Below are 26,280 nucleotides of genomic sequence, written 5' to 3' on the forward strand. Positions count from 1 at the left end.
TACACATTTTCTTGTTATATTTTTTAGATAATAGAAGATTCCAGTAAAAGAATGGCCGTCTTAAAACATCATTTTGTTAAACACCCAGCAAAACTATATGAATCGGCATATGAAACAACCATAAATGTTTCAGGTATGTCAATTCAGCTTTATTGGATATTAATGTTCATTTGCTTCTTCAAGAAATCATTTACATTTCAAACCGCATGTGTGTATATTCATGTATATATTTGTGTGTGTGTGTGTGTGTGTGTGTGTGTGTGTATATATATATATATATATATATATATAATATTTTTATTTTTTTATTTTTTTTATCAGCACATTTCAGCAAAATGAAAAAATATATACACACTGCTCAGCGATAGCATTAACACCTCCTTCCTAATATTGTCCTCTTATGCTGTGAAAACTTCTCTGACCTGTCGAGTCATGGACGGTGGTATCTGGCACAAAATTAGCGGATAACACCAGACGTGGCAGATGGCAACAGACGTGGCAGATGAGGCATAAACGACTCCCACAATAGGCTTAGTCTCAAGAACAAACACCGCAACAGGATACGGGAAGCAGGATACAGGAACACTGGGAGCAGGATACAACTAAGGGACCATTTGCATAGACAAACACAGGAATACAAACAACGCTCAGGCAAGGAGAGGAAGGGCAGAGCCTTTTTTAAAGTCCAGGGTGTTACTGGGTTGATTGGTAAACTTTAGACAAGTGCGCGCTGGCCCTTTAAGGTCCGTAATGAGCGCGCGGTGCGCAGGACACGGGAGAGCACTGCAGCTGTGTGTGTGTCGACGTCTCTGAGGAGGGAGACGTGACATGAAGATACAGTCATGTGGTCGCATCTGCCGGTAAATGGGACGTGCTGGCGGTCAGCTACCGCGGGCATAACTTGACGCTTAGAATTGAGGCCAACAAGTTCAATCTTGTTTTCATCAGAACACAGAATCTTGTTTCTCACAGGGGCTTTTTTGGAAACTCCAGGCAGAGAGGCTTCTTTCTGGCCACTGTGCCATAAAGCCGAGATTGGTGGAGTGCTGTATTGATGGTTGACCTTCTTTAAGTTTCCTCCATCTGCACACATGATCTTTGGAGCTCATCCAGAGTGACCATTGGCTTTTTGGTCACCTCTCTTACCAAGGCCCTTCTTCCCTTATTACTTAGTTTGGTGGGACGGCCAGCAAAATCGTAATAAAACATAAAAAGTTCATATAAATTTAGAATAAAATTGTAAAAATAAAAGTTTCAAGTAAAAAAAACAAAAACAAACTGCCTTTTTTCCTATAATAAGTCTGTTACAGGAAACCAATGAAAACGTTAAAAAAGTACCCATATTTGGTATCACAACCCAAACTGTAAAACTATCATCTTAAGAGGCTCTGTCACCAGATTATAAGTGCCCTATCTCCTACATAATGTGATTGGCGCTGTAATGTAGATAACAGCAGTGGTTTTTATTTTGAAAAACGATCAATTTTTGAGCAAGTTATGAGCTAGTTTAGATTTATGCTAATGAGTTTCTCAATGGACAACTGGGCGTGTTTTTACTTTTTACCAACTGGGTGTTGTAAAGAAGTGTATGAGGCTGACCAATCAGTGACTAATCAGTGTCCTGCACTTCTCATTGTTCCAGCCCAGCATGATCCACAGCACAGTGTGATTGTGCAGTGAAAGAAGTAAACACGCCCAGTTGCTAAAAACACAATACACGCCCAGTTGGAAATAAGAGAAAACACGCCCAGTTGTCCATTAGAAAGGCTCATTTGCATAAATATAAAATTGGTCATAATTTAGCCAAAAATGATCGTTTTTAAAAAAGACAAAAAAAAAACGTAACTTATCTACATTGCAGCGCCGATCACATGCAATAGGAGATAGGGATTTGATAATCTGGTGACAGAGCCTCTTTAAAGACCAACTGGGCGTGTTTTTCCTTTTGACCAAGTGGGTGTTGTAAAGAAGTGTATGAGGCTGACCAATCAGTGACCAATCAGCTTCATACACTTCTCATTGTTCCAGCTCAGCATGATCCACAGCACAGTGTGATTGTGCAGTGAAAGAAGCTGGGCTGGAACAATGGGAAGTGTATGACACTGATTTGTCAGCCTCATATTACAGCGCCAATCAGATTATGTAGGAGATAGGGCATTTATAATCTGGTGACAGAGCCTCTTTATTTTTCCCGCACGGTGCATACTGGAAAAAAAATAAAAAGCAATGCCAGAATCACAATTTTTTTTGGTCACCACCCCTCACAAAACATAGAATGAAAAGTGATCAAAAAGTTGCATGTACTCCAAAATAGTACCACGAAAAACTAAAACTCATCCCACTAAAAAAAAACAAGCCCTCCCACAGTTTTTTTTTAATGAAAAATAAAAAAGTTATGGCTCTCAGAATATCACCAAAAAAGAATTATATTTCAAAAAAAGTGATTTTATTGTGAGTTGTGTAAAAAGACAAAACAAAAAAAAACTATATACATATGGTATCACCGTAATCGTATCGACCCACAGAATAACGTAAAATGTAATTTATAGCCCACGCTGAACACTGTAAAAAAAAAAAATATATAAAAAAAACATTATGAGAATATCTTGTTTTTGGTAACCTTGCTTGCCAATATTATGGAATAAAAAGTGATATAAGAATTGCATGTACCAATGAAAACTACAGATTGTCCCGCAACAAATAAGCCCTCTCACAGTTTCGGTGCAGATACAATAAATAAGCTCTGGCTCTCAAAATATGGCGACACAAAATGTGCAGAGCGTTCCAAAAGCAGAGAAGATTGGGCCCCATTTATCAGTTCAACACTGGCCACACATCTATGAATTATTATTTACCGCATTATTATACCCTCTTATTATGCCCAGCTTACGTATGCCCCCACATTATAAACTGAAATACCAGTAAAACCCCAAACCGAACTCCTACAAAGCAAAACTGCACTCCAAAAGCCAAATGGAGCTCCCTCCATTCTGAGCACTACAGTGTGCCGGAACAGCAGTTTACGTCCACATATATGGCATCACCATACCCGGGAAAACCCACTTAACATTTTATGAGGTATTTGTCTTCAGTGGCACAAACTGGGCACAACATATTGTACACTAAAATGGCATATCAGTAGAAAATTGCAATTTTTACTTTGCATTCGCTGCACATTAATTTCGAATTAAAAAAAAAACACATGGGGTCAAAATGTTCACTACACCCCTTAATATGCCCTACAGGGTGTATTTTCCAAAATAGGGGTCACTACTTGTTTTTTGTTTTTTTACTATTTGACCTCAGAGCCCTGCAATTGTGGGCCAATGCTGTGAAAATCACAAAAATAGGCCTCAAATGCGCATGTTGCTCTTCAATTCTGAGCCCTGTCATTTATCCAGGCAAATGACAAATGCCTTGAGGGGTGTAGTTTCTAAAATGGGGTCACTTCGTGGGGGCTTCCACTGTACTCTGGTACCTCAGGGTTTTGCAAATGCGACATGGCGCCCAAAAATCAAATCCGCAAAATCTGCATGCCAAACAGCTTTCCTGCCTTTCTGAGCCCTGCTGTGTATCCAAACAGCAGTTTATGACCAAGTGTGGGGTATTTCCGTACTCAGGAGAAATTGCTTTACAGATGTTGGTATGCTGCTTCTCCTTTATCCCTTATGGAAATAAAAAAAAATCAACATTTTAGTGTAAAAAATGTTAATATTCATTTTCACTGCCATTTTCCACTAAATTCAGCAAAAAATCGTTGGGTCTGAATGCTCACTATATCACTCAATAAATTCCTTGTGGGCTTTAGTTTCCCACTTTTGGTGGGTTTGCATTGTTTTGGTCCCACAAGGGCTTTGCAAATGCGACATGACACCCAAAAACTATTCCAGCAAAACTCGAGCATCAAAAGCCAAATGTGAGCCGTGTGACCAAACAGCAGTTTATTAGCACATATGGGGTATTGCCGTAATCGCGAGAAATTTCTTTTCAAACGTTGGGGTGCATTTTCTCCTTTATTCCTTGTAAAATTTTTAAAAAATCAGTTTCACAGTATAATTACACTAAATTCTGCAAAAAAAATAGCGAGATGAAAATGCTCACTACACCCCTCAATAAATTCCTTCAGGGGTTTAGTTTCCCAAATGGCGTCACTTTTGGAGGGTTCCCACATATTTTGTCCCACAGGGGCTTTGCAAATGGGATATGGCCAAAAGCCAAATAATGCTCTTTCAATTCTAAGCCTTGCCATGGGTACGAACAGCAATTTATGTCCACATATGGGGTATTGCCGTGCTCAGGAGAAATTGATTTACAAATATTGGAGTGCCTTTTCTCCTTTAGCCCTTGTGAAAATGAACAAATGTAAGCTAAATCTACATTTATGGTAAAAAAAAAAATTCGATTCTCATTTTCACAGGCCTACTTACAATTAATTCTGCAAAATATCTGTGGGGTAAAAATGCTCATTATACCCCTAGATAAATTCCATAAGGGGTGTAGTTTCCAAAATGGGGTCATATTTTGGGGGTTTCCACTGGTATTGTCTCTCAGGGGCTTTGCAAATGTGACATGGCGCCTGAAATCCCCAAAAATTTTTGCTCCAAAAATCAAATGGCGCTCCTTCCCTTCTGCGAGCTGCTATGTGTTTATACATAAGTTTATGACCACATATGGGGTATTTCCGTAGTCGGGAGAAATTGCTTTACAAATGTTGGGGTGGTTTTTCTCCTTATGTTTTATTGGAAACAAATTGAAATAAATTTAGCAAAAAAAACAGTGGGATTAAAATGCTCACTATACCCTTAGATTCCTTTGGGGTGTAGTTTCCAAAATGTTTTTTTTTTTTTTTTGAGGGGTTTTCCCTATATTTTGGCACCACAAGACCTTTTCAAACCCGACATGGTGCCCAAAATATTTTCTAATAGAAAGAAGGCCTGCAATCCACCAGGTGCTCTTTTTTGCTTCTGAGGCCTGTGTTTCAGTGTATTAGCACACTAGGTCCACATTTGGGATATTTTTAAAAACTGCAGAATCTGGGCAATACGTATTGAGTTTCATTTCTCGTGTAAAACCTTCTTTGTTACAGAAAAAAAGTATTACAAATGAATATCTGGAAAAAAAATTAAATTTGTAAATTTCACCTCTACTTTGCTTTGATTCCTGTGGAAAACCTAAAAGGTTAAGACACTTTCTTTTGAATACTTTAAGTGGTGCAGTTTTTACAATGTATCAATCAAATTTTTTCACTAACATAAAGTACAATATGTCACGAGAAAACAATCTCAGAATCACTTGGATAAGTAAATGCATTCCCAAGTCATTACCACATAAAGTGTTTCCACAAGACCAAAACTGTCTGGGTCTCAAAGGGGTTAACGTATTTATTGTGTGTATTTGTGTATGTGTATATATATATATATATATATATATATATATATATATATGTATATATATATATATATATATATGTATATATATATATATATATGTATATATATATATATATATATATATATATATATATATATATATATATATATACACACATACATACTACCGGTCAAAAGTTTTAGAACACCTCAATTCTTCCAGTTTTTATTGATGATTACACAGTTTAATGTCTCAAATCTGCGTTGGAATGAGAACATATAAGAAAAAAACAAGTTAAGATGAATACAAACAATGGGTTAACTTTGTTTCAACAAATTTCAACTCTTCAAAGTAGCCACCTCTAGCTGATAAAACAGCTTTACACAATCGAGGCAATCTTTCTACAATTGCGTTCAGATATTGTTCAGAAATTTCTTCCCAACATTGTTGCAGATGTTCCCACAAATGTGCTGCACTTGTAGGTTTCTTTGCTTTCACCCTTCTTTCCAGTTCATCCCAAACAAGCACAATGGGGTTTAAATATGGAGACTGTGCAGGCTATTTAAATTCTTTGAAGCCTAGCTGCTTCTTCTTCTTGTCCTGTTAGGTAGTTCTGACATAACCTATGTTTTGGATCATTGTCTTGCTGTAATATGAACCCCTGACCAAGTAGGAGTACACCAGATGGTATTGTATGCTTTGGATCCAGAAAAAGAGCCCCAGATCATCACGCTTCTTTCTCCATGTTTGACAGTTGGTATCGCACACTGAGGAAGCATCCTTGCACATACTCGAAGAAGTAAAAAAACCTGCGTGCTGTACCAAATATGTCAAATTTTGATTAATCAGTCCATAAGACCTTCTTCAACTCTTCAGTACTCCATTGGAGGTGCTGCTTGGCCCAAGCAAGTTTTTTTATTTTGCAATCTTAGCAGTGGCGGACACAGACTGCAAAAGGCCCCTGTGCAGATAATGTGCCAGGGCCCCCCCCCCCCCCCCACCCCGCAAACTTCTCATGGCCGACGGTCCGCTTTCAGCTGCATCGCTGGGTCTCCTAAGTGACCCAACAATGCAGCACTAGCAGCCGGGGCGTCACTAAGGCTGGGTTCACACACACACTATTTACGGACGTAATTTGGGCGTTTTAGCATTGAATTACATCCGAAAATGCGGCTCAAAAGCGTCGGAAAACATCTGCCCATTCATTTGAATGGGTCTTACGATGTTCTGTGCCGATGGTCATTTTTTTTTACGCGCCGCTGTCGAAAGGCGGCGCGTAAAAAACTGCCTGTCACTTCTTCAGATGTAAATGGAGCCGTTTTCCATGGACTCCATGGAAAACCAGCTTCAATTACTTCCGTAGTGGACGCAGCAAAAGACGCCTGCACATGCCATTACGGCTGAAATTACGGTGCTGTTTTCTCCTGAAAACAGCACAGTAATTTCAGCCGTAACAGACGCTGCCGTGTGAACATACCCTCAGGGCTTAAAATGTCCGGGAAATAGCCCCAATACATATGTGTCCGCCCCAAAAAAAAGTGTGTGTATAGGAGACAGCATAGCATATCTATAGCACTACGACCCTATAAACTATGGATAGGATTAGATACAGTGGCTGAGCAGACAGTATCACACATGATAGGATTAGATACAGTGGCTCAGAAGGCAGTATCACACATGATAGGATTAGATACACAGCTCAGCAGACAGTATCACACATGATAGGATTAGATACAGTGGCCCAGCAGACAGTATCACACATGATAGGATTAGATACAGTGGCTCAGCAGACAGTACCACACATGATAGGATTAGATACAGTGGCTCAGCAGACAGTACCACACATGATAGGATTAGATACAGTGGCTCAGCAGACAGTATCACACATGATAGGATTAGATACAGTGGCTCAGCAGACAGTATCACACATGATCGGATTAGATATAGGGCCCAGCACAGTATCATACATGATTGGATTAGATACACAGCTCAGCAGACTGTATCACACATGATAGGATTAGATACAGGGCCCAGCTCGCTGACATTGCGGCTCCAGCGCTGGACCCAGGAAAGGTAAGAATAATAATTTTGCTTCTTTATGTGTTACTGATTATTTTTGTGTGTTTGTGTTTTTTTTACAGGTTCGGTTGTTGGACTTCGGATACGAGGACTTCAATGACGGCGTTTTTTTTATTCTCAATAAAATGGTTAATGAGGGTTGTGTTTTTATTTCAATAAAAAAAATTTCTATGTGCTTGTATCTTTTTAAACTTTATTATCACCGCCTTAGTAATGGCCGCTGGCTGATTGACAACCTCCATTACTAAGGCGAGGCTTAATGTTAGCCGGTGCAGAGTCTACACTAACCCCCATTATTACCCCGGTACCCACCGCCACCAGGGGTACTGGGAAGAGCCGGGTACAAACCAGTACCCGACCAGCTGTAGTGACGGGCAGGCACCGGGGTGGCCGCAGGCTGGTAGTATTAGGCTGGGGAAGGCCAAAAACAGTGGCCCTTCCCACCCTTGTAATGCTGCCTGCTGCTGCTGTGTTGTATCTGGCTGGTTATGAAAATTGGGGGGGACCCGACATCGTTCTTTCCAATTATTTTTTAAATGACGTGGCGTCCCCCCCATTTTCATAACCAGCCAGATACAATAAAGCAGCAGCAGCCTAGCATCACCAGGGTAGGAAGGGCCACTGTATCTGGCCTTTCCCCTCCTGATAATACCAGCCTGCGGCCACCCCAGTGGCCGACCATCACTACAGATGGTCAGGTACTGGATCGTACCCGGCTCTTCCCAGCACCCCTGGTGGCGGTGGGTACCGGGGTAATAAAGGGGGTTAGTGTTAGCCTCTGCACCGGCTAACACTAAGCCCTGCCTTAGCAATGGATGCTGTCAATCAGCCGGCGGCCATTACTAAGGCGGTAGTAATATAGTTTAAAAAAAACCACAAAGACATAGAAAAAATATTTTATTGAAATAAAAAAAAAAAACACAACCCTCATTAACCATTTTATTAATAAAAAAAAAAGCTGTCATCGAAGTAGTCCTGGAATCCGCCGTAGTCCAACGACCGAACCTGTAAGAAAACACACAAAAAATGATTAGTAACACATGTGTTAGGGTATGTGCACACACACTAATTACGTCCGGAATTGACGGACGTATTTCGGCCGCAAGTACCGGACCGAACACACTGCAGGGAGCCGGGCTCCTAGCATCATAGTTATGTACGACGCTAGGAGTCCCTGCCTCGCTGCCGGACAACTGTCCGGTACTGAAAACATGATTACAGTACAGGACAGTTGTCCCACAGCGAGGCAGGGACTCCTAGCGTCGTACATAAGTACGACGCTAGGAGCCCGGCTCCCTGCAGTGTGTTCGGTCCGGTACTTGCGGCCGAAATACATCCGTCACTTACGGACGTAATTAGTGTCTGTGCACATACCCTAAGGCTTAGATACAGGGCCCATGTGTGATACTGTCTGTGGGACCCTGTATCTAAGCCTACCACAAGGTAGGCTTAGATACAGGGTCCAGCAGACAGTAATCTTATACAGTATAAGATTACTGTGTGCTGGGGCCCTGTATCTAAACCTACAGTGTGGTAGGCTTAGATACAGGGCCCAGCAGACAGGATCACGCATGGGCCATGTATCTAAGCCTACCATGTGATTGGCTTAGATACAGGGCCCAGCAGACAGCATCACACAATCTGTGATCCTGTCTCATGGGCCCCCTAAGCCTGCTACATCGTAGGCTTAGGGGTTGTGCAGTCCCTAAACATTGATGGCCTATCCTCAGGATAGGCCATCAATAGCTGATGTGTCGCCCGGGACCCGCAAATCAGCTGTTTTGAAGGGGCCGCAGCACTCGTACGAGAGCTGCTTCCCCTTCATTTCACTACTCGCCCACACTGTGAATCGCCGAAACCGATTCACAGTGTGACCGGAATGAAGTGACAGGAATGAAGGGGAGCAGCTCTCGTACGAGTGCTGCGGCCCCTTCAAAACAGCTGATTGGCGGGTCCCAGGAGTCGGACCCCGCCAGTCAGGGCTATCTTACCTTCCTCTTCGGCCGCGGCGGGAGTTCTGTCGTCTCGATGCTGTGCGCGGCGCATAGCGCTGTGACGTCATGTGCTGCGCACAGCGCCTGACGTCAGGACCTCCGCTGCGATCCGGAACCAGGAAGGTAAGTAAAGTATGTTACTATAGTAACAGGGGCCCGCGGCCCGAGTTACTATAGTAACTTTTTATTGATGTGGTGCGGGGGGCCGTGGGCCCCCCTGGCTTCGGGGCCCGGTCGCAATTGCGACCGCTGCGACCCCTATAGCTACGCCAGTGGTCCACGGGCCTCTGTCTCAGTCCTCAGCATCGCGCAGCTGAGAACTGAGTCGGCCAGCAGAGGAACGGGCCCCCTTCCCACGCGGGGCCCTTGTGCAGCTGCACCGGCTGCACATGCGGTATGTCCGCCCCTGAATCTTAGCAGTGGCTTTCTTACTGATACTCGACCTGTCAAAACTGCAGACAAAAGTTTTCTCTTCTCAGATGAAATGGAAACATATTTATATTTTGCTTCATTAAGCTGGGCTTGAAGATTTTGTGCTGTGAGGCGACGATCACGCAAACAGTTGACTCTCAAAAACTTGTCATCTGATTTTGTTATGGCCTTCGGTCTGCCAGACCTCTTTTTCTCTGAGTTCCCACCAGTTTCCAAATGCCTTTTGATGGTATAGTAAACTGCACTGACTGCCACCTTGGCTTTCTTGGAAATTTCTCTGTAGGACAGACCTACACTTCTAAGGGTTCTAATTGTGTCTGTCTTATTTTGTTGTTTGCCTTTTTCTTGCCATTATGATATCAATGTGCTCTGTCCTGAAGAGCAAAACTGTCCAAATCCTGCCCTACAGGCTGTTGTAATGCAGTCTGTTCCAACACTGGTTATAGAAAATCAAAGAGTTTGAACGTAGTCTCCAAACGTTAAGACACTAGTAGGAATAGGTTGAACCCAAATTCAAGCCATAATTTGTTTTCTGTGCTGCAGAGCAGCTGTCCTTGATGTCTTCCGTGAAAAAATCCCTTTGGTTCAAATCAGAAATTCAGACTATTTTTGCGCTTGAGTTTACAAATTCATATTATTTTTGTTTTTAACTTACTTTTGAACCTTTGAAACATTTCACGTTATTTGCTGAGCTAGAACTGTGTTAATGTAAAAAATAACTGTGTGTGTGTGTGTGTGTGTGTATGTGTTACGATACTGGCGAACACTGCTAGAATCCTATGTCAGAAGTAGCGAGCGGAGCACAGTGCAGAACCAGGTGAGACGTCCCCAGGAACAGTGCTTAGAGGGTGGAACACGAGTAGTAGTAAATAGCAAGGAAGTAGGAACAGTCTGGCAAAGACAGTTCTCAGGGGCAGGAGACTGGAAACAAGTCACAATACTCAAGCACTGTTTGGTGTTCCATGTGGTCTGAAGTAGGCCCAAACAGGAAACAAGATTGTTCCATACGATGCAACATTTGCCATCTTGGTTAAGGGCAAGCTTAAGGGCAAAACAGCAGCCTCCAGTGGTAAGGAGTAAAAGTGCAGCACAATTCTTCAAAGTGTAAAACAGCGGCCACTAGTGGTAATTTTGCAGTACAACAACAGAATCCTGACAGTATGTATATATGTATTTATATATATATTATATATATCTCAACAGACAAATGATCGCAGCACTCCAGAGATTGCAAAAAATAATGTGATTTATTAACCCATGAAAACATTTCTACGTTTCAGTCCTCCCAGCAGGACCTTTTCTCAAGCAATGGTGATATGTGCAAACCAGGGTTTTATGCCCTTCACTTGTAGTTACATCATCAGTGGTCATTAGTACAAAAAACATCAAAAGAAAACAATGGTATTGTTTACATATAATAAAAACATATATTCCATTGTATATACATATTATACATAGATCAGATAAAGTGCAAAGTGAAAAAACACCACCATATAAATAGATTTAAACATTCAAAATAGTCAATTGTCAAAATCCATGAATATTCATAAGGAGGAGATACGAGCCACTCACCAATCCAAGTCTTGGACACATATTGGAAATAATATCCCTGGTGATCCACTGATTCTACGGCGTCTACCAGAGTCAGCAGAGCATGCTCAACTGCAAATTATACAATAGATATCCATATAGTGCTTGCATACACTACCGTTCAAAAGATTGGGGTCACCCAGACAATTTTGTGTTTTCCATGAAAACTCACACTTTTATATTTATCAAATCAGTTGCAAAATGACTAGAAAATATAGTCAAGACATTGACAAGGTTAGAAATAATGATTTTTATTTGAAATAATAATTTTCTCCTTCAAACTTTGCTTTCGTCAAAGAATGCTCCATTTGCAGCAATTACAGCATTGCTGAGGTAATCGGGAGAAATTTCACCCCATGCTTCCAGAAGCCCCTCCCACAAGTTGGATTGGCGTGATGGGCACTTCTTGCATACCATACGGTCAAGCTGCTCCAACAACAGCTCTATGGGGTTGAGATCTGGTGACTGCGCTGGCCACTCCATTACAGATAGAATACCAGCTACCTGCTTCTTCCCTAAATAGTTCTTGCATAATTTGGAGGTGTGCTTTGGGTCATTGTCCTGTTGTAGGATGAAATTGGCTCCAATCAAGCGCTGTCCACAGGGTATGGCATGGAGTTGCAAAATGGAGTGATAGCCTTCCTTATTCAAAATCCCTTTTACCTTGTACAAATCTCCCACTTTACCAGCACTTAAAGCAACCCCAGACCATCACATTACCTCCACCATGCTTGACAGATGGCGTCAGGCACTCTTCCAGCATCTTTTCAGTTGTTCTGCGTCTCACAAATGTTCTTCTGTGTGATCCAAACACCTCAAACTTCGATTCGTCTGTCCATAACACTTTTTTCCAATCTTCCTCTGTCCAATGTCTGTGTGATTTTGCCCATATTAATCTTTTCCTTTTATTAGCCAGTCTCAGATATGGCTTTTTCTTTGCCACTCTGCCCTGAAGGGCAGCATCCTGGAGTCGCCTTTTTACTGTAGACGTTGACACTGGCGGTTTGCGGGTACTATTTAATGAAGCTGCCAGTTGAGGACCTGTGAGGCGTCTATTTCTCAAACTAGAGACTCTAATGTACTTGTCTTGATGCTCAGTTGTGCAGCGGGGCCTCCCACTTCTCTTTCTACTCCGGTTAGAGCCTGTTTGTGCTGTCCTCTGAAGGGAGTAGTACACACCATTGTAGGAAATCTTCAGTTTCTTGGCAATTTCTCGCATGGAATAGCCTTCATTTCTAAGAACAAGAATAGACTGTCGAGTTTCACATGAAAGCTCTCTTTTTCTAGCCATTTTGAGAGTTTAATCAAACCCACAAATGTAATGCTCCAGATTCTCAACTAGCTCAAAGGAGGGTCCGTTTTATAGCTCCTCTAAACAGCAAAACTGTTCCTAACACGGTTAGAAAACACAATGTACCATTAGAACACTGGAGTGATGGTTGCTGGAAATGGGCCTCTATACACCTATGTAGATATCTCATTAAAAATCAGACATTTGCAGCTAGAATAGTCATTTAGCACATTAACAATGTATAGAGTGTATTTCTGATTAATTTAATGTTATCTTGATTGAAAAAAACTGTGCTTTTCTTTAAAAAATAAGGAAATTTCTAAGTGACCCTAAACTTTTGAACGGTAGTGTATATCGGCCAATCACGGCCTAATACAGGCCTGCGTCAAGGCGACCCTGTCACTCATCATAGCGGCCCATGCGCACCACACGCTTGAAACGAAGCAACTGCAGACTTTATTTTAGAGACAAAACCCACTTTCATTATAGAGCAAATCAGACTTAGCTGTAAGAAATATATTAATTGTAACCGCCCAAATATATTTGAGACCGGGTCATTGCCATACTATCCACATATATAATGTAGCATATCAGGCAAGCTCCATGCTACTACAGGTTTACAATCCACACCTCCGTGTGGAAGTAACCATAAGTAGGCATAACAGTCTGCTGTATATCTCATAAAGGGCATATGTTAGTCAAGTCACAGTGGAATGTCAATAAAGTAGTCAACATACATTTAAAATACTGGAAATATTGTAGTAAGAGACGAAAAGCTACTGTCAATGATGAACACCAAGAAGACTTTAGAAAATAAAATTACAAAAATTTATAAATACAATTAATGTCCATTAGTCTTGAGTGGTGTGTGGCTCATTCTTTTTTCATATCAGCGTTCTATATCAGAAAATGAGAAAATTGACAAAGATAAGGATTAAAAATGATTATTTATCACATCTCATATCACATTCAAAGCAACGGCAGAATTAAAAGAGGGGAATACAGCGGCAAGCTCTCCAAATATAAGTGTATATATCCTATGAAATTTTATTTAACCCCTTAACCCCTTAAGGACGCAGCCTAGTTTTGGCCTTAAGGCTCAGAGCCCATTTTTCAAATCTGACATATTTCACTTTATGTGGTAATAACGTCGGAATGCTTAAACCTACCCAAGCGATTCTGAGATTGTTTTCTCGTGACACATTGGGCTTCAATGTTCGTGGTAAAATTTGGTCGATATATTCAGTGTTTATTGGTGAAAAATTGCAAAATGTAGAGAAAATTTTGAAAAAATTGCATTTTTCAGAATTTAAATGCATCTGCTTGTAAAACAGACGGTTATACCACCCAAAATAGTTACTAGTTCACATTTCCCATATGTCTACTTTAGATTGGCATCGTTTTTTGAACATTTTTTTATTTTTCTTGGACGTTACAAGGCTTAGAACATAAACAGCAATTTCTCATATTTTTAAGAAAATTTCAAAAGCCTTTTTTTTAAGGTACCTCTTGAGTTCTGAAGTGGCTTTGTGGGGCCTATGTATTAGAAACCCTGATAAAACACCCCATTTTAAAAACTAGACCCCTCAAAGTATTCAAAACAGCAGTTAGAAAGTTTTTTAACCCTTCAGGCATTTCACAGGAATTAAAGCAAAGTGGAGGTGAAATTTGCAAATTTCATTTTTCTTGCTGAATTTCAATTTTATTCATTTTTTTTTCTGTAACACAGAAGGTTTTACCAGAGAAACACTACTAAATATGTATTGTCCAGATTCTGCAGTTTTTAGAAATGTCCCACATGTGGCCCTACTGCGCTCGTGGACTAAAACACAAGCCCTAGAAGCAAAGAAGCACCTAGTGGATTTTGAGTCCTCTTTTTTTATTAGAATATATTTTAGGCAGCATGCCAGGTTTGAAGAGGTGTTGAGGTGTCAAAACAGTAGGAATCCCCCAATAGTGACCCCATTTTGGAAACTACACCCCTCAAGGAATTCATTTAGGGTTGTTACCATTTTGACCGCACAGTTTTTTCACAGCACGTATTTGAATTGGGCTCTGAAATGAAAAAAATGTCATTTTTTCCAATAAAATGTCATTTGTGATCAAAATTTCTTATTTTCACAAGAAACAAAATACCCCATTTTGTTGCCCAATTTGTCCTTAGTGTGGCAATACCCCATTTGTGGTGATAAACTGCCGTTTGGGCCCATGGGAGGGCTCAGAAGGAAAGGAGCGCTATATGTTTGTTGGAGTCCAGATTTTGTTGGATTGGTTTTCGGGTGCCATGTCGCATTTGCAGAGCCTCAGAGGTATCAAAGCAATGGAAACCCACCAAAAGTGACCCCATTTTGGAAACTACACCCCTCAAGGAATTCATTTATGGTTGTTGTTAGCATTTTGACCACACAGTTTTTTCACAGCACCTATTTCAATTGGGCTGTGACATTAAAAAAATGACATTTTTTCCAATAAGATGTAATTTTTTACCAAAATTTCTTATTTTCACAGGGAACAAAATACTCAATTTTGTTGCCCAATTTCTCCTGAGTGCATCAATACCCCATTTGTGGCAATAAACTGCCGTTTGGGCCCATGGGAGGCCTCAGAAGGGAAGGAGCGCTGTGTGTTCTTTGGAGTACAGATTTTGCTGGTTTGGTTTTCGGGTGCCATGTCGCATTTGCAGAGCCCCAGAGGTATCAAAGCAATGGAAACCCACCAGAAGTGACCCCATTTTGGAAACTACACCCCTCAAGGAATTAATTTATGGGTAATGTGACCATTTAGACTCCATAGTTTCTTCACAGAACTAATTTGAATTGGGCTGGGAATTAAAAAAAAATATATTTTTTCCAATAATATGTCATTTTAGCTCAAAAATTCTTATTTTCACAAGAAATAAAATACTCCATTCTGTTGCCCAATTTGTCCTGAGTGCGGCAATACCCCATTTGTGGTGATAAACTGCCGTTTGGGCCCATGGGAGGGCTCAGAAGGAAAGGAGCGCTGTGTGTTCTTTGGAGTCCAGATTTTGCTGGATTGGTTTTCGGGTGCCATGTCGCATTTGCAGAGCCCCAGAGGTATCAAAGCAATAGAAACCAACCACAAATGACCCCATTTTGGAAACTACACCCCTCAAGGACTTCAATTATGGGTGTTGTGACCATTTTGACCCCATAGTTTTTTCACAGAACTTATTTGAATTGGGCTGGGAATGAAAACAAAATTATTTTTTTCAAATAATATGTAGTTTTGGCTGAAAATTTCTTATTTTCACAAGAAAGAAAATACCCCATTCTGTTGCGCAATTTGTTCTGAGGGCCGCAATACCCCATTTGTTGTGATAAACTGCCATTTGGGCCCATGGGAGGGCTCAGAAGGAAAGGACCACCATTTGGCCTACTGGGGATTTTCTAGTGCGAAGTCATGTATGCAGAAGCCCCTGAGGTACCAGAACAGTTGAAACCCCCAAGAAGTGACCCCGTTTTAAAAACTACACCCTTAAGGCATTCATCTACATGTGTAGTGAGCATTTTGACCGGAGACCTACACCCCATAAACTGTAATGTGGGTTCTCCCGGATATGGCAATACCCTACATGTGGCTGTTATCAGCTGCCTGGACACACAGCAGGGCCCAGAGGGGAAAGACGAGGGGGGATAAGCTGTGTGGAGTGCATCAGGGTAAGTAAAATTGGGGTAAATTATAAACCAAGGGATGTATGATAAATTTTAATACACTTTCATACAGAGCTCTGGTTATTCGGGACACGTGTCACATTGATATATTGTGTCCTCCCTTACCCCCTCTTATAGCAGACTTTGCACCTCTTTTGACTTTTTCCCTTCTTGCCAGTTTGGGGAACTTCTCCTGGAAAGTGTTGCCCTGGTACGATGCGTGTGGGCTCGCTTCCAGAAGTACTGGGTGCCCCCCCTTCTTGGTCCCTAAAGATTAGGTTCTTGATAATCACCTCTTGAAATTCCAGGAAAGTTCCCGTCTGGCCTGCACATCGACGTAGCATGTACGCATTGTACAATGCCATCTGTATGATGTGCCCGGCCAGCTTCTTATACCACACCGCATGGCGCTGTAGGGCTTCAGGGCTTGATCTTACAAGTCCATCCCTCCCATGTACCTATTGTAGTCCAGGATGCAGTCTGGTTTGGGGGTGGCCTTTCTTTCATATATCCTAAACCTGTAGGTATACCCTGATGCACTCTCACAGCTTATACATCTTCACGCCATACCTTGCCCTCTTACCCGGCAGGTACTGGCGGAATTGAACCCTCCCTTTAAAATGTACCAGGGACTCATCAATAGAAATACACTTCTCAGGGGTGTATGCTGGGGAAAACCGGGCACTGGAACGGTCTAATAGGGGTCTCCGTTTATACAAACGGTCAAAACTGGGGTCATCTCGGGGTGGGCACGGCTCATTATCAGTATAATGTAAGAAGCGAAGTATTGCCTCATTTATTTATTTTTTTAGGTTCCAGTTCAGTTCTGAAGTTGCTTTGAGGGGCCCATATATTAGAAACCCCTATCAAACACCCCATTTTATAAACTAGACCCCTCAAAGTATCCACAACAGCATTTAGAAAGTTTATGAACCCTTTAGGTGTTTCACGGGAATTTAGAGCAAAGTAGAGGTGAAATTTAAATTTTTTTTTTTGTCAGAAAATCCTCTTTATACCATTTTTTTTATAACACAAAAGGATTTATCAGAGAAACGCAACTTAATACGTATTGCCCAGATTCTGCAGTTTTGAGAAATATCCCACATGTGGCCCTAGTGCGGTAATGGACTGAAGCACCGGCCTCCGAAGCAAAGGAGCACCTAGTGGATTTTGAAGCATCTTTTTTATTAGGCACCATGTCCGGTTTGAAGAGGTCTTGTGGTGCCAAAACATTGGGAACCCCCCAAAAGTGACCCCAATTTGGAAACTAGACCCCTTGAGGAATCCATTGTAGTTTTCTTGGGGTGCATGCGGCTTTTTGATCAGTTTTTATTCTATTTTTAGGTGGCGTGGTGACTAAAAAACAGCAATTGTACGATAGTTTTTTTTTTCGTTTTTTTTTACAGCGTTCACCGTGCGCTATAAATGACATATTCACTTTATTCTGCGTGGCGATACGATTACGGCGATACCAGATGTTTATAGTTTTTTTTAATGTCTTATGGCGTTTGCACAATAAAATAAGTTTTGTAAAAAATCATTCACTTTTTGTGTTACCTTATTCTAAGAGCCATAACGTTTTTATTTTTCAATCAATAAAGCCGTGCGAGGACTTATTTTTTGCGTAACGAACTGTAGTTTCGATCAGTACCATTTTTCGGTACATGCGACTTTTTGATCTCTTTTTATTCCATTTTTTGGGAGGTGAAGTGACCAAAGAATTGTGATTGTGGTTCGGTTTATTATTTATTTTTTTTACGGCGTTCACCGTGCGGGATAAATAATGAAATAATTTTGTAGTTCAGGCCGTTACGGACGCGGCGATACCAATTATATATAGTTTATTTGTTTGTTTATATATTTTTATTAATAATAAAGGACTGATAAGGGAAAAAGGGGGATTTTTACTTTTAATACTTTTAAAACTTTTATTTTCTTATTTTTACACAACTTTTTTTAACTTTTTTTTTACTTTATTACTTTGTCCCACTAGGGGACATGAGGGCAGGAGGCCCTGATCGCTATTCTAATACACTGCACTACATGCGTAGTGCAGTGTATTAGAACTGTCAGCTACTCACTGACAGCAAGCATAGTGGGTCCTGACGTTGTCAGGACCCACTAGGCTTCCGTCTATGGCATCGCCGGACGCCATTGTTTGGTGTCCGGTTGCCATAGTCACCATCGCCGGCCGCTATCGCGTAGCAGGCCGGCGATGGCAGCTTAACCCCTAAAAAGCCGCGATCTCTATAGAACGCGGCTTTTAAGGGGTTAATCAGCGGGGACACAGCGATCGGTCCCCGCTGTAGGAGCTGTGACAGCTGCTGAACAAGACAGCAGCGTCACAGCTCCTGTATGTGTCGGGAGGACGGCCGAAACGGCCGTTACTCCCGAGACGTACTATTACGGCATGGAGCGCGAACGATACAGCTGCCATGACGTAATAGTACGTCAAGGAGCGGGAAGGGGTTAATAACCAGCCTATTTTAGACCTTAATGACCAATCTATTTTTTACGTTTTTGAATCGTCGCATTCCAAGAGCTATAACGTTTTTATTTTTCCGTCGACATAGCTGTATAAGGTCTTGTTTTTTACGGGACAAGTTGTATTTTTTAATAGCACCATTTTGGGGGACATATTTATTGATTAACTTTTTTTGGGGGGGGGGATAGAAAAAAATCTGAAATTTCGCCACCCTTTTTTGCGTCCTAAATCTACGCCGTTTACCGTGTAGTATAAATAACACAATATGTTTATTCAGCGGGTTGTTACGATTGCAACGATACCAAATTTGTAGAGTTTTTGTAGGTTTTACTACTTTTACACAGTAAAAACGCTTTTTTTTCAAAATTATTTGTTTGTGTGTCTCCATATTTGAAGAGCCGTAACGTTTTTATTTTTTCGCCGATGCAGTTGTATGAGGGCTTTTTTTTTGCGGGAAGACTTGTAGTTTTTATTGGTACCATTTTGGAGTAGATGCGACTTTTTGATCACTTTTTAATCACATTTTTTTAAAGTCAGGATTCACAGAAAATTTTTCCGTCGTTTTTTATTTAATTTTTTAAGACGTTCACCGTGCGGGTTAAATAATGTAATAGATTTATAGTCGGGGTCGTTACGGACGCGGCGATACTAAATATGTGTAACTTTTTAACTGTATTTTGGTTTTTTAATAGTAAAGCAGTTTGTGTGGGGAAAAAGTGGGTTTTTCATTTTTTTTTTTCACTTTTTTTTTCACTTTTTTTTTATTAACTTTATTAAACTTTTTTTTTTTTTACTAGTCCAATTAGGGGACTTCACTATGCGATGGTCCGATCACATTTATAATACACTGTAATACTTTTGTATTGCAGTGTATTACTGCCTGTCCGTTTAAAACGGACAGGCATCTGCTAGGTCATGCCTGCGGCATGATCTAGCAGACATTCATTACTGGCAGACCTGGGGGCCTTTATTAGGCCCCCGGCTGCTATTGGAAATACAGACACAGATCGTATCGCTGGGTGTCGGTGGGAGAGAGAGGGAGCTCCCTCCCTCTCTCCAAAACCACTCAGATGCGGTGCTCGCTATTGAGCACCGCATCTGAGGGGTTAAACGGGTGAGATCGATACTGATATCGATCTCACCCGGCAGAGCAGGGACGCTCCCAGCCCTCAGCTACCTCTGGCAGCTGAGAGCAGGGAGATTTGACAGTTCCCTGCTCTGTTTACTTATTCCGATGCCGCGACGTAAAAAGTCTATGGCATCGGAATAAGGCCCGTTAGTGACCGACGTAAAAAGACTGGGCCAGTCACTAACGGGTTAAACATGTGTCTAGAAACGTAGAAGTCAACATTGAGACCTTTGGGCAGGGGCGTAACAAGGAAACACTGGGCCACATAGCAATTTTTTGACTGGGCCCCTCTCCCGTGGGTGCCACACACAGCCTGGCCTTGTAGATAGTGCCCCCTTGTAAATAGTGCCATACAGCCCCCTCCTTTAGACAGTGCTATAAAGCCTCACCATACAGTGCTATAAAGCCTTCCCTGTAGACAGTGATATACAGCCCCCCCTGTAGACATTGCTATACAGACTCCCCATACAGTGCTATACAGCCCCCCCTGTAGACAGTGCTATACAGCGCCCCTGTAGACAGTGCTATACAGCGCCCCTGTAGACAGTGCTATACAGCGCCCCTGTAGACAGTGCTATACAGCGCCCCTGTAGACAGTGCTATACAGCGCCCCTGTAGACATTGCTATACAGCCTCCCAAGACAGTGCTATACAGCCTCCCCATACAGTGCTATACAGTCCCCCCTGCAGACAGTGCTATACAGCCCCCCCTGCAGACAGTGCTATACTTTCAAGTATCACAAAGAGGGACAATCGATGTGGCGTGCAGAGGCAATTTTTTTTCTTTTAACCCCTTCCCCCTGCTTGCATTCTGGGCCCTAATGACCAAGCCATTTTTTAAGTTTTTCGATTGACACATTCGAAGAGCTATAACTTTTTTGTTTTTGCGTCAACATAGCTGTAGAAGGTCTTGTTTTTTGCGGGACAAGTTGTATTTTTTAATAGCCCCATTGTATTTTTTAATAGCACCATTTTGGGGTACATATAATTTATTGATTAACTTCTATTAACTTGGGGGGGGATAAAAGAAAACCTGAAATTTTGCCACTTTTTTTTGCATCCTAAATCTACGCTGCTTACAGTGTGGTATAAATAACACAATGACTTTATTCAACGGGTTGTTACGATTGCAAAGATACCAAATTTATATAGATTTTACTACTTACAAAATAAAAACACTTTTTTTTCAAAATTATTTGTTTTTGTGTCTTCATATTTGAAAAGACATAACTTTTTTTATTGTTCCGCCGATGCAGTTGTATGAGGGCTTTTCTTTTGCGGGACAACTTATAGTTTTTATTGGTACCATTTTAGAATAGATGTGACTTTGATCACTTTTTATCACATTTTTTTGAAGTCCGGATTCACAGAAAACAGCAATTTATCCATTGTTTTTTATTTTCTTACAGCGTTCACCGTGCGGGTTAAATAATGTAATCACTTTATAGTCAGGGTCATTACGGACGCAGCAATACCAAATATGTGTAACTTTTTTGCTTTATTGTGTTTGTTTTTTTTAATAGTAAAGCATTTTGTAAGGGGAAAAAGTGGGTTTTTCATTTTTTTTTCCACATTTTTTTATTAACTTTATTCAACTTTCTTTTTACTTTTATACTAGTCCCACTAGGGGACTTTACTATGCGATCATCCGATCACATTTATAATACACTGCAATACTTTTGTATTGCAGTTGTAAACAGTCAGTAGGAAGACTGGTAGAGGGTAGGTATGTGCCACTGAGATTTCTTATCTCAGTGGTGTAAAGCTCTGGGAAGTTCGTTGCTCAGCAAGGTTAGTTGGTGAGCAGGAGTTTTTTAGGCTGGATTTCAGGGTCCGGGATTTAGGAATGGCTGTAGAGATTCTGGGTGGGATGGCCATTCCCAATCCTCCACTGCAGGTTTTGGTTTCTAGAGGTTCTGAGTCTCAGCTGGCCCTGATTAAAAGGGAAGCTGACAGTGTGAAGAGGGAGAGTGAGGAGGAAGGAGGATGTTATTCCTCCAGGGAGACTGCTATGACCGAAGCACCTAACAAAGGGGATTTGCACACTCAGGTGGTGGCTGCTACAGGGTGAGAACTTTAAAGATTGTTTTTCAACAAGTTATATTGTTTTGTTTATTGCTTTACCCAGTGGACGCAAACTCTGTACAAAAAGGATCTGTTTGTTTGGTGCAAATAAAAAGTACCCTCTGTGTCTGTTTACTCTGTTTCCGTGTGCGTGACTGCCAAATACAGCAACCCAAGGGGGGCGCCAGGTCACACAGTATATTACTGCCTCCCATTTAAAACGGACAGGCATCTGCTAGGCCATGCCTCCGGCATGATATAGCAGGCATTCACTACAGGCAGACCTGGGTGCCTTTATTAGGCCCCCGGCTGCCATCGGAAACACAGACACACGGTGATGTTATCGCCAGGTGCCGGTGGGATGAGAGGGAGCTCCCTTCTTCTCTCCAAAACCACTCCGGTGTGGCGCTCGCTATTGAGCGCCGCATCTGAGGGGTTAAACGGGTGAGATCGATACTAATATCGATCTCACACGTTCGAGCAGGAATGACCCCAGCTCTCCGCTACCTCTGGTAGCTGAGAGCAGGGAGATTTAATGCCTCCCTGCTCTGTTTATTTATCCTGATGCAGCGCTGTGAAAAGGCTATTGCATCAGAATAAAGCCCACTGACCGCCGTGAAAAGGCGTATCGGCGGTCATTAAGGGGTTAAACCACACCTCTAATCCCACCCAATCCCCGCTCATACACACCCAGTTCAGCCCACACAGTATAATGCCCCCATAGCTGGCACCATACAGTATAATGCCCCCATATAATAAAATGCCCCCACAGATGCCCCATACAGTATAATGCCCCCACAGATGCCCCATACAGTATAATGCCCCCACAGATGCCCCATACAGTATAATGCCCACACAGATGCCCCACACAGTATAATGCCCACACAGATGCCCATACAGAATAATGCCCACACAGATGCCCCATACAGAATAATGCCCCCATAGCTGCCCCCACAGTATAATGCCTCCATACAGTATAATGCCCCATAGCTGTCCCCACAGTATAATACCCCCATAGCTGTCCCCACAGTATAGTGGCCCCCATACAGTATAATGCCGCCCATAGCTGTCCCCACAGTATAATGCCCCCCATAGCTGTACCCACAGTATAATGCCCTGCCCCCACACTGTATAATGCCCCCATAGCTGACCCCACAGTATAATGCCCCCTATAGCTGTCCCCACAGTATAATGCCGCTCATAGCTGCCCCCATTGTATAATGCCCCCATACAGTATAATTTCACCCCATATAGTAAAATGCTCCTATAGCAGCCACCAGATCAGCCCCCCTTCCCTACCCAGTATAATGCCCCATAGAGCCTAATAGAAAAATAATAACATAATTACTTACCTATCCCCATTCCCACGATGGGTGGAGGATCCTTCTCCTCTAGTCTGTGCTGTGAGTGACTCGGAACAGACAGGCACGAACATCGCGCCTGCCTGCACTGAGCTGCTCACAGCAGAGTGAATCCTGGAGCACAGAGCTGTCAGCTCCTTGCTCCACCATTCAGGAAGCGGGACCAGTGCTGTGTCACTATGGGTGCCCTAACGGCCCCCCAGGTTTAGGGGCCTGGTCGCAATTACGACCCCTAGAGCTACGTCACTGTATATAGTAGCCTATGGCAGAGCAGGGAGATACTTCCCTGCTCTGTCATGGTGTTCGATAGTATCTGCACTTGAAGGACGAAGACTCTTGATCTTTTTCAACCTATATAACTATGTAACATAAGTATTCAGACCTTTTACTCAGTACTTGGGAGAAGCACCTTCAGCATCAATATCCAGCTCCAGTTTTCTTGGGTATGATACCACAATGTTTTCAAACCTGGATTTGGGGATTTTCTGCCATTTTTCTCTGCGTATCCTCTCAAGCTCTGTCGGGTTGGATGGGGTCCATCTTTTCGACAGCCATATTTCATGTCTCTTCAGAGATGTTCGATTGGGTTCAAGTCAGGGCTCCGGCTGAGCCACTCAAAGACATTCACAGAGCTGTCCCTAAGCCACTCCTGTTTTGTCTTGGCCTTGTGCTTAGGGTGTTGTTGGAAGGTGAACCTTCGGCCCAGTTTGAGGTCTGGATTAGTCTTTTATTAAGAATATCTCTGTAATTTTCTCCAATTCTCTTTCACTCAACCTTGACCAGTCTCCCTGTCGCCATCACTGAAAAAAACTCCTGCAGCATAATGCTGCCACCACCATGTCTCACTGTAGGGATAGTATTGACCAGGTGATGAGCAGTGCCTGGTTTCCTCCAGACATGGTGTGTCACAGCTGTGGGGTATGTGGACCGATGTAGTGGAGAAGCAGCTGGCCAAACAGTCTCTTGGATATGGGTACCTAAGTAGAAGATCAGGCAGGTACTCTGAGTATTATAACCTATATATATACTTTTAGCAAATTCATTAATCTCAAGATATCACATTATCCATATATTAGACCAAAAAGAAATATCTTGATAGCATACAAATTCAATTTATCAAAAATTGAATTTTATTTTATTGAATATAATCTATTACACATAAGTACAAAAATAACCCCCCTCCAAAGTACAGTGAAGGAAATAAGTATTTCCCTTGCTGATTTTGTAAGTTTGCCCACTGTCAAAGACATGAACAGTCTAGAATTTTTAGGCTAGGTTAATTTTACCAGTGAGAGATAGATTATATAAAAAAAAAAAAACAGAAAACCACATTGTCAAAATTATATATATTTATTTGCATTGTGCACAGAGAAATAAGTATTTGATCCCTTTGGCAAACAAGACTTAATACTTGGTGGCAAAACCCTTGTTGGCAAGCACAGCAGTCAGACGTTTTTTGTAGTTGATGATGAGGTTTGCACACATGTTAGATGGAATTTTGGCCCACTCCTCTTTGCAGACCATCTGTAAATCATTAAGATTTCGAGGCTTTCGCTTGGTAACTCGGATCTTCAGCTCCCTCCATAAGTTTTCGATGGGATTAAGGTCTGGAGACTGGCTAGGCCACTCCATGACCTTAATGTGCTTCTTTTTGAGCCACTCCTTTGTTGCCTTGGCTGTATGTTTCGGGTCATTGTCGTGCTGGAAGACCCAGCCACGAGCCATTTTTAATGTCCTGGTGGAGGGAAGGAGGTTGTCACTCTGGATTTGACGGTACATGGCTCCATCCATTCTCCCATTGATGCGGTGAAGTAGTCCTGTGCCCTTAGCAGAGAAACACCCCCAAAACATAATGTTTCCATCTCCATGCTTGACAGTGGGGACGGTGTTCTTTGGGTCATAGGCAGCATTTCTCTTCCTCCAAACACGGCGAGTTGAGTTCATGCCAAAGGGCTCAATTTTAGTCTCATCTGACCACAGCACCTTCTCCCAATCACTCTCAGAATCATCCAGATGTTAATTTGCAAACTTCAGACGGGCCTGTACATGTGCCTTCTTGAGCAGGGGGACCTTGCGGGCACTGCAGGATTTTAATCCATTACGGCGTAATGTGTTACCAATAGTTTTCTTGGTGACTGTGGTCCCAACTGCCTTGAGATCATTAACAAGTTCCCCCCGTGTAGTTTTCGGCTGAGCTCTCACCTTCCTCAGGATCAAGGATACCCCACGAGGTGATATTTTGCATGGAGCCCCAGATCGATGTCGATTGACAGTCATTTTGTATGTCTTCCATTTTCTTACTATTGCACCAACAGTTGTCTCCTTCTCACCCAGCGTCTTACTTATGGTTTTGTAGCCCATTCCAGCCTAGTGCAGGTCTATGATCTTGTCCCTGACATCCTTAGAAAGCTCTTTGGTCTTGCCCATGTTGTAGAGGTTAGAGTCAGACTGATTAATTGAGTCTGTGGACAGGTGTCTTTTATACAGGTGACCATTTAAGACAGCTGTCTTTAATGCAGGCACCAAGTTGATTTGGAGCGTGTAACTGGTCTGGAGGAGGCTGAACTCTTAATGGTTGGTAGGGGATCAAATACTTATTTCTCTGTGCACAATGCAAATAAATATATATCATTTTGACTATGTGATTTTCTGTTTTTTTTTTTGTTTTTTTTTTAATATAATCTATCTCTCACTGGTAAAATTAACCTAGCCTAAAAATTCTAGACTGTTCATGACTTTGACAGTGGGCAAATTTACAAAATCAGCAAGGGTTCAAATACTTGATTCTTCACTGTATATACTATAGACATA

At 41.9% G+C, this 26,280-nt stretch overlaps 1 protein-coding gene across 4 annotated transcripts in view; it reads left to right on the top strand.

Annotated features, from left to right (window-relative positions):
* Positions 1-26,280, top strand: part of PGAP1 (post-GPI attachment to proteins inositol deacylase 1) — a 734,955-nt gene that overhangs the window by 220,999 nt on the left and 487,676 nt on the right. For all 4 annotated transcript variants that reach the window (XM_075830035.1, XM_075830037.1, XM_075830034.1 and 1 more), the window contains one exon: positions 28-133. In XM_075830035.1, the coding sequence (XP_075686150.1) occupies positions 28-133 (106 nt within the window). The remainder of the gene's footprint in view (positions 1-27; positions 134-26,280) is intronic.

This window comes from Rhinoderma darwinii, chromosome 6 (assembly GCF_050947455.1).
Source record: "Rhinoderma darwinii isolate aRhiDar2 chromosome 6, aRhiDar2.hap1, whole genome shotgun sequence".
NCBI classification, from domain to species: domain Eukaryota; kingdom Metazoa; phylum Chordata; class Amphibia; order Anura; family Rhinodermatidae; genus Rhinoderma; species Rhinoderma darwinii.